General features: G+C 36.5%; 1 protein-coding gene across 3 annotated transcripts in view; it reads left to right on the forward strand.

The window, feature by feature from the left end:
• CLIC2 (chloride intracellular channel 2) overlaps positions 1–15696 on the forward strand; it is a 109802-nt gene that overhangs the window by 58284 nt on the left and 35822 nt on the right. Inside the window, exon 1 of one of the 3 annotated variants that reach the window (XM_032757830.2) lies at positions 3011–3239. The exons of 1 other annotated variant lie outside the window; for it this stretch is intronic. In XM_032757830.2, coding sequence (XP_032613721.1) covers positions 3183–3239 — 57 coding nt within the window. In that variant the 5' untranslated portion in view covers positions 3011–3182. Of the gene's footprint in view, positions 1–3010; positions 3240–10428; positions 10547–15696 lie in introns of those variants that run through there. One more of the 3 variants, XM_032757831.2, reaches the window with a different exon arrangement.

Here is a 15696-nt window from a genome sequence, read left to right on the forward strand (position 1 = left end):
TGGGTGTTTTTTGAAAGACATATAAGTGGCCAACAAACATATGAAAGATGCTCAATATCACTAATTATCAGAGAAATGCAAATTAAAAACCACACAATACTATCTTACACCAGTCAGAATAGCTATTATTTAAAAATCAAAAAACAACAGATGTTGGTGAGGATGTGGAGAAAAAAGTAATGCTTATGCACTGTTAGTGGGAATGTAAATTATCACATTTATGGAAAACAGTATGGAGATTTCTCAAAGAACGAAACATAGAACTACCATTTGATCCAGCAATCTCACTACTGGGCATCTACCCATCTACATTTTACATTTACATGGAATACTATGCAACTATAAAAAATAATGAAGTCGTGTGTTTTGCAGTAACATGGGTGGAACTGAAGTACATAGTTATCTTAAGTAAAATAATTCAGAAACAGAAAGTCAGATATCACATATTCTCACTTGTAAGTGAGAGCTTAACAATGGGTACACATGGACATATAGAGTAGAATAATAGATACTGGAGACTACAAAAGGGTGGGAAGTTGACAATGGTTGAAAAAGTACCTCTTGGGTACAATGTTCACTATTCAGATGATGGGTACACTAAAAGCCCAGACTCCACCACGATGTGATATATGCGTGTAAGAAATCTGCACTTGTGCCCTCTAAATCCATTTTTAAAATTGAAAAAAATCACCGTAAGATACCGCTTCACAGCCACTGGAATGACTATTATAAGCAAACAAAGCAAAGAGCAAACAAGTTTTGGTAGGGCCTGGTGGGAGGTGTTTTCATCATGGGGGCAGGTCCTTCATGGGTGGTTTGGTACCACTCTCACAGTAATGAGTGAGTTCTCCCTCTGAATTCATGCAAGAGTTGGTTGTTTAAAAGAGTGTGGCATGTCCCCCCACCACTTTCTCTCCTCCTTCCACTTTCATCATGTGAGATGCATGCTCCCACTCTACCTTCTGCCATGATCGGAAGCTTCCTGAGGCTCTCACCAGAAGCAGATGCTGGCACCATGCTTTCTATACAGCCTGCAGAATCATGAACCAATTAAACCTCTTTTCTTTATGAATTACTCAGCCTCAAGTATTTCTTTATAGCAAAGCAAAAAGGGACTAACACAACATTTATATGAAATATCTAGAATAGGCAAATCCATAGGCACAGAAAGTAGATTAATGGTTGCCTAATACTGGGAGTGGTAATGAAGATTGATTACAAATGGGTAAGAAAGATGTCACTCATGTGATGCAGGTGTTCTAAAATTAGATTATAATGGTGGTTGCACCACCCAATACATTTATAAAGTCACTTTAAATATGTGAAATTTATGGCATGTAAATTATCCTAAATACAATATTTAAACACTCTGCGCATCAAGAAAAAAAGAGAACATTCATCTCCTTACTTTGACAGTTTATTAGGGATCATACAGAGGTCATTAGGCTGTTTGTTGTTGCTGCTGTGGTGGTGGTGGTGATAGTAAGGCTTGTGGTTTTCCCATGAGAGTCGAGGGTCATGCAACCATTTGTTTTAAAATAAAAATTTTTAAATCAGTTAAAAAAGAATATTGCTGGCTTGAAATTTGGAGTAGTCATAGGGGCAAAGAGAAGTGGATGGATTTTTTAAAATATTCAGGATGTAGAAGTGACAAGATTTTGTAGCAGTTAGATATAGGGAGTGGGGAAAGGTGAGGAGGCCTCAGACTGAGTATGCTTAAAGTTGAATTCCTGTTGTCCTCCCGAACTGGCTGTCCTCCTGTGCTGCCAATCTCAGTGAATGGATCAGCATCCTGGCACAGAGTTGACATTCATTGATTGCCTTTGGAGTGAACGAACAGAGTATGATGAATAGAGTAAAAATATGGCTAAGCAAGGCAGACACCAGGTCCTGCCAAATAAGCCAGTGCAAAACTCACCCTTCAGGTTGGCTCAGCAGATGTCCAGCATAATTTTTTTCTCACTTTTCAAACCATTTGGGAAATCATAAGGTCTTTCCCTCATGCAGAAGAACACTCACCTACATATCAGCCACTCCTTCCCTAGAACCTACAGGTATGGAGCAGGCTGGGTTTTTTCAAGAGCGTCTTATCCTATAAATCTTTACACAGGGCAATGGCAGGTCCATGTACAGCCCATATGAGCATGGGGAATGCTTGGTGTTATAGAAAGGGGATCACAGTGGTGCCCAACTGATGGATCTATGTTCAGTTTGGCTCCAAGCAGGAAGAGACTCTTCCCACCAAAGAGATTTGTTAATCCCGGGGTCCCCCTTCCAGCCCCTGGAGGCATCAGATACAGCTGTCAGAAACATTGCAGACACAGAGTGATCCGTTTGACTGGTTTTGCTGCTGTTCCCAGGGTTGACAAGCAGAAATACAGAACTAATCATGGTTCCTGACACAGATGCCAAAACAAGGAAGTGATATGTTCCAGTCCGAGCATCCAAGAAATAAAGAACTAGGTGGGGCACACTAAACAAGCCCCCAGACTCAACCACCCCAGTGAACATTCCCTGGTTGTAGAGAGAAGTGAAATTTGCAACCCAGAACAGAAATCTGGCTGTGTGAGCAGTAGAATTGGGGGTGGAAACATTTAATAAAGTACAATTTTTTAACCCTCTTTTAGACAGTATCATTGGATAAACATCCTTTTCAATAATAAAAATCCAAGTCATTTCTGGCCCTTTTCCTGGAAGTGCTTTCAAGTTACAGGAACACCAATAAGAGGCCCTTTTCTGGGCATGGAGCCCAGGTCTCAAAGGGAGGCTCTAGAAAACATCTGGTCTGCTTGATATATAGAAGCTAGCACTGCATGTGTGTGTTTGTGTGCATGTGTTTCTCCTGTGCTGACTCATGGCATTGAAGCCTCTCTGGAAACACCCCCACCCTTCTAGCCAGCCAGTTTATACACACCCCTTTGGCTCCTCCTTGATTTAAATGTTAGGTCACGAGGAAGAAGGAAAACGATTTCAAGAGCTGCACTTAAGCATCTAGAATTTTCTGCGTCACACCTCTTGAGAGAAGAGACTGGCTCCAGGTCTGACTCAGGCCACTACAAGCTAGACTCTCTTCTTAAAGCACCAACATTACTTGAGTCTTTGGATAAAATTGAGAAAAGAGTCTACAAGTATTGTGGACTCTACAGGAGGCAGGAGGCTGACAACTGGCAGTAAAGACAAAGATGTCAGGCCTGAGGCCCAGCACTCAAGTGGACCCTGAGATTGAGCTTTTTGTAAAGGTAAGTTTTCCAGCTATAATAACTGCATGTAGAATATATTAGTTTTTGACACTGAAGTCCAATGTCTTTAAAAATTCTCCACATTTGGGCTAGAGATAGGAAAGACTGTTGTGATTATTTTCCTACTCTGAGTTCTAGAAGAATGCCCGGGTGTGTGACTGTTCTTAGATGACAACTGGAAAACAGATCTCTTCTGAAAAAGGCAAGGTGATATGGTGGAAAAGCACTAGACTGGTTTGTAGTGAGCGACTAAATTATATTCTCAATGGCTTCCTATATAACCTTAGAAAAATCCCTCCCTCTCTCCAGACTTTTGTTTCTCCATCTATACAATGAAGGAGCATCACAAGATGATCCTTAAGGGCTTTCCAAGTCTCAAAATCTGTGTTTTATGAGACGGGTTTTGGAAGGCCTGACTGGGTAGAGGAGAGGGCCGAGAATGACCTGAGAACTCCATTCCCACACATAGCCCAGACAGAACTTTCTAAACTTCTACAATGGACAAACATCACAGCAGGGTCACATGGACACTGTGGGAGAAAAAAACCAGGAGTCTGTGTGCTTGTTATGTGAGGAGGGGGACATTTTAGAATGCTCTGCTTCTTCTTTTTGGTCTGCCATGGAGTTTTTTTTTTTTTTTTTTTTTTTAACATGTCTTAACTTTTCAGAAAAGCACTTTGGAAAACCCCTAAATCAAGAGAAAGGAACATGTGTTTCCAAATTAGCTCATCAAGAAAGAAAAATTTATATGGGTTATTCCCAGTAGAAATTAAATAGCTTACTAAATCCTCGCTTACATTAACTGTGTAGCTTTTCCCTTTATTTTCACTGACTATTGGAAGTATTCAGGATAATAAGAACAATAACAAACTCATACTGTGCCTGGCTCTTTTCTAAACACTTTACATATGTTACCTAATTTAGTCCTAACAACTTAGGAGATAGGTTGTTATTAATGGTGCTTGTATAGTTATTACTACTTCATTACAAGTTTTAGTTATTACAATATTATAATGTTGTTCTCATCATTTCTAGATAGATAAACTAAGGCATTAAAGTTTAAGTAACTTGCCTCTAAAACTATACAGCTTCCTGATGGCTTACAAAGACATAAAATAAGATATACTTACCAAATGTTAAGTTAAATACCTATTGGCAAAAGTAATGCTTTTACAGCCAGTTACATTATTTAACAGCTTGTCACATATATACACCAAGGACATCATCAACCTGTCTTTTCAAAATTGTAAGAGAAAGACCCTTGAATTCCTGCAGTGCTAGGTAATGCAATTAAGTGTTTGCTAAACTATCGGGCATAAGAGCAACTTCTCCTATCTCTGGATTGTAGCAAAACATATAACTGCTCAGATAGGATATAAATGAGCTGTAATTTCCTAACTGGCTTTTTACATTTACCAATTCCAAATCAGAAGTAATGTCTCTTTACTGGGTAACTAAAGTGTTCCCTTTGTCTGAACTGTTCATTCGACTCAATTAGACTCCTTAAATCAATTGTTGGCTTTGACCTCTGTGTTTATCTTCATAGACTTTTCATATTTGGGTGGTAATCTGGACAGCAAACTTTAGCAAGTCACACATGGATGAGAAAATGTTGAATTAAATAATAACTTTCAAAGTAACCAATAATTTATTGAGTACTTACTATATGGTAGGCACTGTGCTAAGTGGTTTATTATTAACCCTCTTTTATGAATACAGAAATTAAAGCAAAGAGCAGCTAAGTAACTTTGTCCAAGGTCACATAGCTAGTTAGTGGCAGAGTTAGAATTCTAATCCTTTAAAATAGCTATGTCTAATATTATTCAATTGTTTTCAGTTGTGTGAACTTTTTAGTAAACTAGTCCAGAATTTTTTCAGGTGGAGTGCTTTAGATGTAAGCTTATCTAATGACATTGATACAAATTACAGATTTTCTGGAAGAACCTCAAATATCATCTGGTCCAGGTTTTTGTTTTATTTTAAGCTGTGTTCCACAGATCTCTAGAAGTTTCGTGGAAGATACTGGGAGGGGAAATAGGGGTTGAGAAGGACTAAAAGTGCTAATGAGTAATTTTTAAAAGGCATTACTACAAGAGATTAAGCATTCTCCTGTCACAATTAAGAATTTATACAACAATATCTATGTGTTCTGTGTAGTCAATAAAAACATTGTCTTTTAGCTCTGAATGATTTGAGCAAGGTTTCTATCCAATAACTAAGAACAAAGGATTTCATAACACACATTTTCTCTAAGTGCAGGGATGAAATAATCTTAATGATTTGTTTTTTGTTGTTAAATGGAATGTTTGCATTATGTACCGAAGACTCTAAAATTAAGTTTTAGTATATTTGTACATAAAATTATGGAATCTAACATTTGGGCCAAAATTCTGAATGTAATACTTTTGTCAAAAACTTTTTTTAACGTGTGGGGAAAAGAGGGAAGAGATGATACTCTTTTCTGAGTGTTCAGACCATTTCAAAGTATCTTATAGCTATTATAAATACTCATAAAGACTGATTAATATAAAAATTTGACAAAACTATTAAATGAGAGAAGGCAGTGTTTAAGAGTATGGTGTCTGGAGGATATAGTCCTGGTCCTGAATGCTAAGTGAGCAGAGGATGTATGTCATCAATTCTTGATTAGCCGACTGTACTTGAGCAAGTCAGCCTGTCTGAGCCTCAGTTTCCTCACCTGTAAAACAAGTGTAATAACAGAGCCTACCTCATAGCATCATCCTATTTGTAAGGATTAAATAAAACAAGTATATAAAGCACAGTAGTTGGCAATGTAGTAAACACTATATAAATGTTAACTATTGTTGCCATTATTATTTTTCGTGTTTGAAAACTTAGATCACAAACACAAAGAGAAAAAATTGTTTTGGTGAGTGGCCGCAGCCTGTCTTTGCCAGCTGAAGATAATTAAGAGATCAGTAATTCATCAATCAGGCTAGCGAATTTATATCCTAAAATTGTATGTGATGGCACTTTAAAGCAGCATAACAGAAAAAAAAACCCTTCAGTTTTCCTGTAAAACTTTACTGCATTTCCCCCACACCTCAGTGTTTTGATTTTCCTTTTGCCAAAGGCGATCCACCCTTCCTGCTGTATCTATTATCAGACTCCATTCTTCTTCCTGCCTCCCACCCTTAATCATGTTTCCACTCACTAAACCTAGTTTTGATTGGATCCTTAGTCTGACTTCTATTACAAAACAAATGCAGCTGGTAAGGTTGGTTGCCTCTTCCCATTCCTCTTCACACCCTGCCATCACAAAGATCAACAATATCATTTTCTTTGTCACATCCGCTATCAGGGAAAGAAAATTTTGTCAAAAAATTGAAATTTTGTCCAGTGTTTCTGGACCTTAATAATTCTACGCATAATAGATCAGAGCAGCCGTAAGATGAAGTACCTTTTATTTCCTTCTATAGGCTACTGTCTCTAGTCTTTCCTATCGTAATTCTTGGTGATTTTAATCTCTACACAGATGATTCTTCCAACGCTCTAGCCCCTCAGATCTCCCTGACTTTCCCTCCTCCAGGGATCTTAGTCCTCATCATCTCTCAGGTGTTTCTTCCCATAGTCATACCCTTACTTTGTCATTGCAATGTCTGCAACCTCTGCATAATATCATTTATTTGGGGGTGTTTTTTGTTCTTCTTTTTGAACTTCTCTATTTTCATATATTTTATCAAAGTAAAATTTACATAAAATACAATGAGTGCATTTAAGTATACAGTTCAATAACTTGACAAATGTATATACACATATAACCACCATTCCAATCAAAATATAGAATACGTCCATCACCTCAGAAAGTTCCCTTGTGTCTCTTTGCAGTCAGTCTTCTCTACCCTACCCTTTACCTCTCTCTGCCACAGCCAACCATTGATCTGCTTTCTGTTAGCCTTACATTTTCTAGAATTTTCTGTAGATGAAATTATACAGTATGTACGCTTTTGTGCCTGCCGTCTTTCACTCAGCACAATTATTTTGAGATGCACCCATGTTGTGTGTTTCAATATCTCATTCCTTTTTATTACTGAAGCATCCCATTGTATGGATATATCATAATGTGTTTATTCATTCATCCATTGAAAGACATTTGGGTTTTTTCCATTTTGGGACTATTGTGAATATTGCTATAAGTATTCGTGTACACATTTCTATGGCAATATGCTTTCATTTCTCTTGCGTAAATACCTAAGATTGGAATTGCTGGATCATGTAATAGGTACATGTTTAGCTTTGACAAAATATTTTAAAAAGCAGTTGTACCATTTTACACTTCACTTCATTATGTGAGAGTTCCACTTGCTCCACTTCCCTCTCAACACTTGGTATGGTCATTCTTTTTCATTTCAGTTATTCTAATGTGTTTATCATGGTATCTTTCCCACATGTCTAATGATATTGGGCATCTTTTCATGTCCTTATTTATCATCTGTGTATCTTCCTTTGTAAAGTGTTCAAATGTCTTCCCCATTTTAATTGTTTTTTAACTTCAATTTTTAATTTTTGTGAGTACATAGTAGGTATATATATTTATGGGTTGCATGGAATATTTTGATACAGGCATGCAACATGTAATAATCACATCAGGTAAATGGGGTATCCATCCCCTCAAGCATTTATCTTTTGGGTTACAAACAATTCAATTATACTGTTTTGGTTATTTTTAAATGTACAATTAAATTATTTTTCACTGCAGTCACCTTATTGTGCTAGCAAATACTAGGTGTTATTCATCCTTCCTAGCTATTTTTTGTACCCATTAACACTCTTCACTTCCCCACACAGACAGCCTCACTACCCTTCCCAGCCTCTAGTAGCCATCCTTCTACTCTCTCTCTCTATGAGTTCAAATGTTTTTGTTCTTAGCTCTCACAAATAAGTGAGAACACGTGAAGTTTGTCTTTCTGTGCCTGGCTTATTTTATGTAATATATGATGGCCAGTTCCATCCATGTTGTTGCAAATGACTGAATCTCATTCTTTTTTATGGTTGAGTAGTACTCTGTTGTGTATATGCCCACATTTTCTTTATCCATTCATCTGTTGATGGGATATTTAGGTTGCTTCCAAATCTTGGCTATTGTGAATAGTACTGCAATGAACATGGGAGTGCAGAGATCTCCGTGATATGCTGATTTCCTTTCTTTGGGGTAGATACCTAGCAGTGGGATTGCTGGATCATAAGGTAGCTCTATTTTTATTTTTTTGAGGAACCTCCAAACTGTTCCCCATAGTGGTTGTACTAATTTACATTCCCATCAACAGTGTATGAGGATTCCCTTTTCTGCATATCCTCGCCAGCGTTTGTTATTTCCTGTCTTTTGGATAAAAGCCATTTTATTAGGTTGGTGCAAAAGTAATTGCGGTTTTTGCAATTGAAAGTAATGGCAAAACTGCAATTACTTTTGCACCAACCTAATAACTGAGCTAAGATGATATCTCATTGTAGTTTTGATTTGAATTTCTCTGATGATCAATGACATTGAGCATGTTTTCATATGGCTCTTCACCATTTGTATATCTTCTTTTGAGGAATGTCTATTCACATCTTTTGTCCATTTGTCAAACACAGTATTAGATTTTTTCCTATAGAGTTATTTGAGCTCCTTATATATTCTGGTTATTAATCCCTTGTCAGATAGGTGGTTTGCAAATACTTTCTCCCATTCTGTGGGTCGTCTTTGCACATTGTTGATTCCTTTGCTGTGCAGAAGCTTGTTAACTTGATGTGATCCCATTCGTCCATTTTTGCTTTGCTTGCCTGTATTTATGGCATATTATTCAAGAAATCTCTGCCCACTCCAATGTCTTGGAGAGTTTCTCTAATGCTTTCTTTTAGTAGTTTCATAGTTTCAGGTCTTAGATTTAAGTCTTTAATCCATTTGTATTTGATTTTTTGTATATGGTGAGAGATAAGGGTCTAGTTTCATTCTTTTGCATATGGATATCCAGTTTTCCCAGCACCTTTCCCCAGTGTATGATCTTGGCACCTTTCCTGAAAATGAGTTCACTGTAAATGTATGGACTTATCTCCAGGTTCTCCATTCTTTTCCACTGACCTATGTGTCTTTTTTTATGCCAGGACCATGCCATGTTGGTTACTATAGCTCTGTAGTATAATTGGAAGTCAGGTATTGCTTAGGAGATAGCTTTGGCTATTCTGGGTCTTTCCTAGTTCCATATAAATATTAGGGTTTTTTTTTTAGTGAATAGGTTTTTTTACTTTATTTTATTTTATTATACTTTAAGTTTTAGGGTACATGTGCACAATGTGCAGGTTTGTTACATATGTATACATGTGCCACGTTGGTGTGCTGCACCCATTAACTCGTCATTTAGCATTAGGTGTATCTCCTAATGCTATCCCTATTTAATAAATGGTGCTGGGAAAACTGGCTAGCCATATGTAGAAAGCTGAAACTGGATCCCTTCCTTACACCTTATACAAAAATTAATTCAAGATGGATTAAAGACTTAAATGTTAGACCTAAAACCATAAAAACCCTAGAAGAAAACCTAGGCAATACCATTCAGGACATAGGCATGGGCAAGGACTTCATGTCTAAAACACCAAAAGCAATGGCAACAAAAGCCAAAATTGACAAATGAGATCTCATTAAACTAAAGAGCTTCTGCACGGCAAAAGAAACTACCGTCAGAGTGAACAGGCAACCTACAAAATGGGAGAAAATTTTCGCAACCTACTCATCTGACAAAGGGCTAATATCCAGAATCTACAATGAACTCAAACAAATTTACAAGAAAAAAACGAACAACCACATCAAAAAGTGGGCGAAGGACATGAACAGATGCTTCTCAAAAGAAGACATTTATGCAGCCAAAAAACACATGAAAAAATATTAGGATTTTTTAAAATTCTGTGAATAATGTCTTTGTCGTTTTGATAGGGATTGCATTAAATCTATAGATTGCTGTGGGTACTATGGACATCTTAACTACATTTATTCTTACAATTCATAAATATAGAATATCTTTCCATTTTTGTGTGTCTTTTTCAATTTCTTGTATCAATGTTTTATAGTTTTCATGTAGAAATCTTTTAGTATTTTTGTTAATTACTATGTACTTTATTTCATTTGTAGCTATTGCAAATGGAATTACTTTCTTGATTTTTTTTCAGATTGTTCACTGTTGGCATATATGTCACTGATTTTTGTACATTGATTTTGTAACCTGCAACTTTACTGAATTTATCAACTTTAAGAGTTTTCATTGGAGTGTTTAGGTTTTTCCAAATATGAGATCATATCATCTGCAAACAAGGTAATTTGACTTCCTCCTTTCCAGTTTGGAAGTCTTTTTATTTCTTTATCTTGTCTGATTGCTCTGGCTAGGACTTCCAGTACTATGTTGAATAACAGTGATGAAAGTGGGCATCCTTGTTATGTTCCCAATCTTAGAGGACAGGCTTTCAGCTTTTCTCCATTCAGTATGATACTAGCTATGGATTTGTCATATATGGCTTTTATTCTGTTGAGGTATGTTCCTTCTATACCCATGTTTTTGAGGGTTTTTTGTCATAAAGGGATGTTTAATATTATCAAATGCTTTTTCAGCAACAATTAAAATGATCATAAGGTTTTTGTTCTTCATTCTGTTGATATGATGTATCTCATTAATTGATGTGTGTATGTTGAACCATTCTTGCATCACTGTAATAAATTGCACTTGGTCATGATAAACGATCTTTCGTTTTGTTTTTGTTTTCACTTTTAAGTACAGGGGTACATGTGCAGATTTGTCATATAGGTAAACTTGTGTCATGGGTGTTTGTTGTACAAATTATTTCATCACCCAGGTATTAAGCCTAGTAACCATTAGCTATTGTTTTTTTTCTGATCTGTTCCTTTCTCCCACCCTCCGCCCTCCGATAGGCCCTAGTGTCTGTTGTTTCCTTTTATGAGTCCATGTATTCTCATCTTTTAGCTGCCACTTGTAAGTGAGAATGTGTGGTATTTGGTCTTCTGTTGCTGCATTAATTTGCTAGGGATAATGGCTTCTAGCTCCATTCATGTTCCTATAAAGGACATGATCTCATTCTGTTTTTTTAAAGTGACTTTATTTTATTTTAGTTAAATAAATTACAAAATATCACTAAGTGAAAATAAAATCAATAAAAATCATCCATGATACCACTCACTTTAACATTTACGTGTATAGCCTTTTATGCTTTATTTCTTCACATATATAGATAAATACATTCATCAAAAAGAGGTTATTTCATATATTAAGTTGGTGCAAAATTAATTGTACTTTTTGCCATTTTAATACATTGTTTTGCAAAATATATTTAACAATGTATTATGAATTTATTTCTATAACATTAAATATATTCTCTGTGTGTATGTGTGTCTTGGTTTCTTATGACTAAAATTTTTTTAAATTAAGGTGTTATGTTGAGATAGTTGAAGATTCACATGCAGTTTTAAGAAATAATACAGAGAGATGCTGTGTGCCCTTTACCAAGTTTCCCTTAATGATAACATCTTGTAAAACTATAGTACGATAAGAAAACCAGGACATTATTGACATTGATGCAGTCAGATACAGAAAATTTTCATCACTACACAGATCCGTGTTGCCCTTTTAAAGCCACATCCACTTGTGTCTCATCCAATCCCTCAACCATTAATCTCTTTTCTGCTTTGATAATTTTATCATGTCAAGAATGTTATGTAAATAGAATAATACGGTATATCACCTTTTGGGATTGTCTTTTTTTCCCCCACTCAGCATAATTCCCTGGAACTTCATCCAGGTTGTTGTGTGTATCAACAGTTCGATCCTTTTTATTGCTGAGTACTACTCCATGATATTGATATGCCACAGTTTGTTTAATTATTCAGCTGTTGAAGGACATTTTGGTTGTCACTAGTTTTGGGTTATTACAAACAAGGCTGTATAAATCCTCTTTTACAGGTTTCTTTATGGACATAAGTTTTCATTTCTCTGAGATAAATGCCAAAGGGTCTAGTTGTTTGGTCGCATAGCAGCTGCATGTTTAGATTTGTAAGAAATTGCCAAAGTGCTTTCCAGTGTGGTCATACTATTTTACATTAAAACCAGCAATATTTCTGTCCATTCTTACCAGCATTTTGTGTTGTCACTATTATTATCTTAACTATTTTGAAAGGTGTGTAGTGACATTTTATTGTTTAAATTTGCATTTCCCAAAAGGCTAATAAAATTGAACATTTTGTGTGCTTATTTGTCATCTGTATGTCCTCTTCAGTGCAATGTCTATCCATGTCCTTTGCTCGTTTTCTTTTTTCCTTTTTTATTTTAGAGTATTTAATTGGCAAATAAAGATTGTATATATTCAATGTATACAACACAACGATTTTGTTTCTTTTTAAAAAAATTATTTATTTTTTGATGGGTTTTTGGGGAACAGGTGAAGTTTGGTTACATGAATAAAATATATAGTAGTGATTTCAGAGATATTGGTGCACCCATCACCCAAGCAGTGTACACTGTACCCAATGCGTAGTTTTTTATCCTCACTCCCCCACCCCTTTCTCTGAGTCTTCAAAGTCCATTGTATCATTCTTATGTCTTTGCGTCCTCATAGCTTAGCTCCCAATTATAAGTGAGAACATACCATGTTTGGTTTTCCATTCCTGAGTTACTTCACTTAGAATAATAGTCTCCAATTCCTTCCAGGTTGCTGAAAATGCCATTATTTAATGCCTTTTTATGGCTGAGTAGTATTCCATGGTGTGTGTGTGTGTATATATATATCACATTTTCTTTTTTTATTATACTGTCAGTTCTTGGATGCATGTGCAGAACGTGCAGGTTTGTTACATAGGTATACATGTGCCATGGTGGTTTGCTGCACCCATCAACCCATCATCTAGGTTTTGGGCTCCACATGCATTAGGTAATGCTCTCCCTCTCATTGCCCCCCACTCCACAACAGGCTCCAGTGTTCCATGTGTTCTCATTGTTCAACTCCCACTTATGAGTGAGAACATGTGGTGTTTGCTTTTCCGTTCCTGTGTTAGTTTGCTGAGAATGATGGTTTCCATCTTCATCCATGTCTTCGCAAAGGACATGAACTCATTCTCTTTTATGGCTGCATAATATTCCATGGTGTATCTGTGCCACATTTTCTTTGTCCACTCTATCATTGATGGCCCTTTGGGTTGGTTCCAAGTCTTTGCTCTTGTAAACAGTGCTGCAGTAAACATATGTGTGCATGTGCCTTTATGGTAGAATGATTTATAATCCTTTGGGTATATACCCAGTAATGGGATTGCTGGGTCAAATGGTATTTCTGATTCTAGATCCTTGAGGAGTTGTCACACTGTCTTCCACAATGATTGAACTAATTTACACTCCCACCAACAGTGTAAAGTGTTCCTGTTTCTCCACATCCTCTCCAGCATCTGTTGTTTCCTGACTTTTTAATGATTGCCGTTTTAACTGGTGTGAGATTGTATCTCACTGTGGTTTTGATTTGCATTTCTCTAATGGCCAGTGATGATTAGCTTTTATTCATATGATTGTTGGCCACATAAATGTCTTCTTTTGAGATGTTCATATCCTTTGCCCACTTTTTGATGGGGTTGTTTGGTTTTTTCTTGTAAATTTGTTTAAGTTCCTTGTAGATTCTGGATATTAGCCCTTTGTCAGATGGATAGATTGCAAAAATTTTCTCCATTCTGTAGGTTGCCTGATCACTCTGATGACAGTTTCTTTTGCTGTGCAGAAGCTCTTTAGTTTAATTAGAACCCATTTGTCAATTTTGGCTTTTGTTGCCATTGCTTTTGTTGTTTTAGTCATGAAGTCTTTGCCCATGCCTATGTCCTGAATGGTATTGCCTAGGTTTTCTTCTAGGGTTTTTATGGTTTTAGGTCTTATGTTTAAGTTTTTAATCCATCTTGAGTTAATTTTTGTATAAGGTGTAAGGAAGGGGTCCAGATTCCGTTTTCTGCATATGGCTAGCCAGTTTTCCCAGCACCATTTATTAAATAGGGAATCTTTCCCCATTTCTTGTTTTCATCAGGTTTGTCAAAGATCAGATGGTTGTAGATATGCGGCATTATTTCTGAGGCCTCTGTTCTGTTCCATTGGTCTATGTATCTGTTTTGGTACCAGTACCATGCTGTTTTGGTTACTGTAGCCTTGTAGTATAGTTTGAAGTCAAGTAGCATGATGCCTCCAGCTTTGGTTTTTTGTTTGTTTGTTTGTTTTTGTTTTTTTGCTTTTGCTTCAGATTGTCTTCGCTATACAGGCTCTTTATTGGTTCCATATGAAATTTAAAGTAGTTTTTTTTTATTATTATACTTTAAGTTTTAGGGTACATGTGCACAATGTGCAGGTTTGTTACATATTCCAATTCTGTGAAGAAAGGCAGTTGTAGCTTGATGGGAATAGCATTGAATCTATAAATTACTTTGGGCAGTATGGCCATTTTCATGATATTGATTCTTCCTATCCATGAGCATGGAATGTTTTTCCATTTGTTGTGTCCTCTCTTATTTCCTTGAGCAGTGGTTTGTAGTTCTCCTCGAAGAGGTCCTTCACATCCCTTGTAAGTTGTATTCCTAGGTATTTTATTCTCTTTGTAGCAATTGTGAATGGGAGTTCACTCATGATTTGGCTATCTATTATGGGTGTATAGGAATGCTTGTGATTTTTGCACATTGATTTTGTGTCCTGAGACTTTGCTGAAGTTGCTTATCAGCTTAAGGAGTTTTTGGGCTGAGACAACGGGGTTTTCTAAATATACAATCATGTCATCTGCAAACAGATACAATTTGACTTCCTCTCTTCCTATTTGTATATGCTTTATTTCTTTCTCTTGCCTGATTGCCCTGGCCAGAACTTCCAATGCTATGTTGAATAGAAGTGGTGAGAGAGGGCATCCTTGTCTTCTGCCAGTTTTCAAAGGGAATATTTCCAGCTTTTGCCCATTCAGTATGATATTGGCTATGGGTTTTTCATGGATAGCTCTTATTATTTTGAGATACATTCCATCGATAACTAGTTGATTGAGAGTTTTTGGCATGAAGGGATATTGAATTTTATCGAAGGCTTTTTATGCATCTATTGAGACAATGATGTGGTTTTTGTCATTGTTTCTGTTTACATTGTGTATTATGTTTATTGATTTACGTATGTTGAAACAGCCTTGTATCCCAGGGATGAAGCCAACTTGATCATGGTGAATAAGCTTTTTGATGTGCTGCTGGATTCAGTTTGCCAGTATTTTATTGAGGATTTTCACGACGATGTTTATCAGGGATATTGGCATGAAATTTTCTTTTTGTGTGTGTGTCTCTGCCAGGTTCTGGTGTCAGGATGAAACTGGCATCATAAAATGAGTTAGGGAGGAGTCCCTCTTTTTCTATTGTTTGGAATAGTTTCAGAAGGAATGGTACCAGCTCCTCTTTCTACCTCTGGTA

The sequence above is a fragment of the Hylobates moloch genome, unplaced genomic scaffold (assembly GCF_009828535.3).
Source record: "Hylobates moloch isolate HMO894 unplaced genomic scaffold, HMol_V3 SCAFFOLD_7, whole genome shotgun sequence".
Classification (NCBI taxonomy): Eukaryota; Metazoa; Chordata; class Mammalia; order Primates; family Hylobatidae; genus Hylobates; species Hylobates moloch.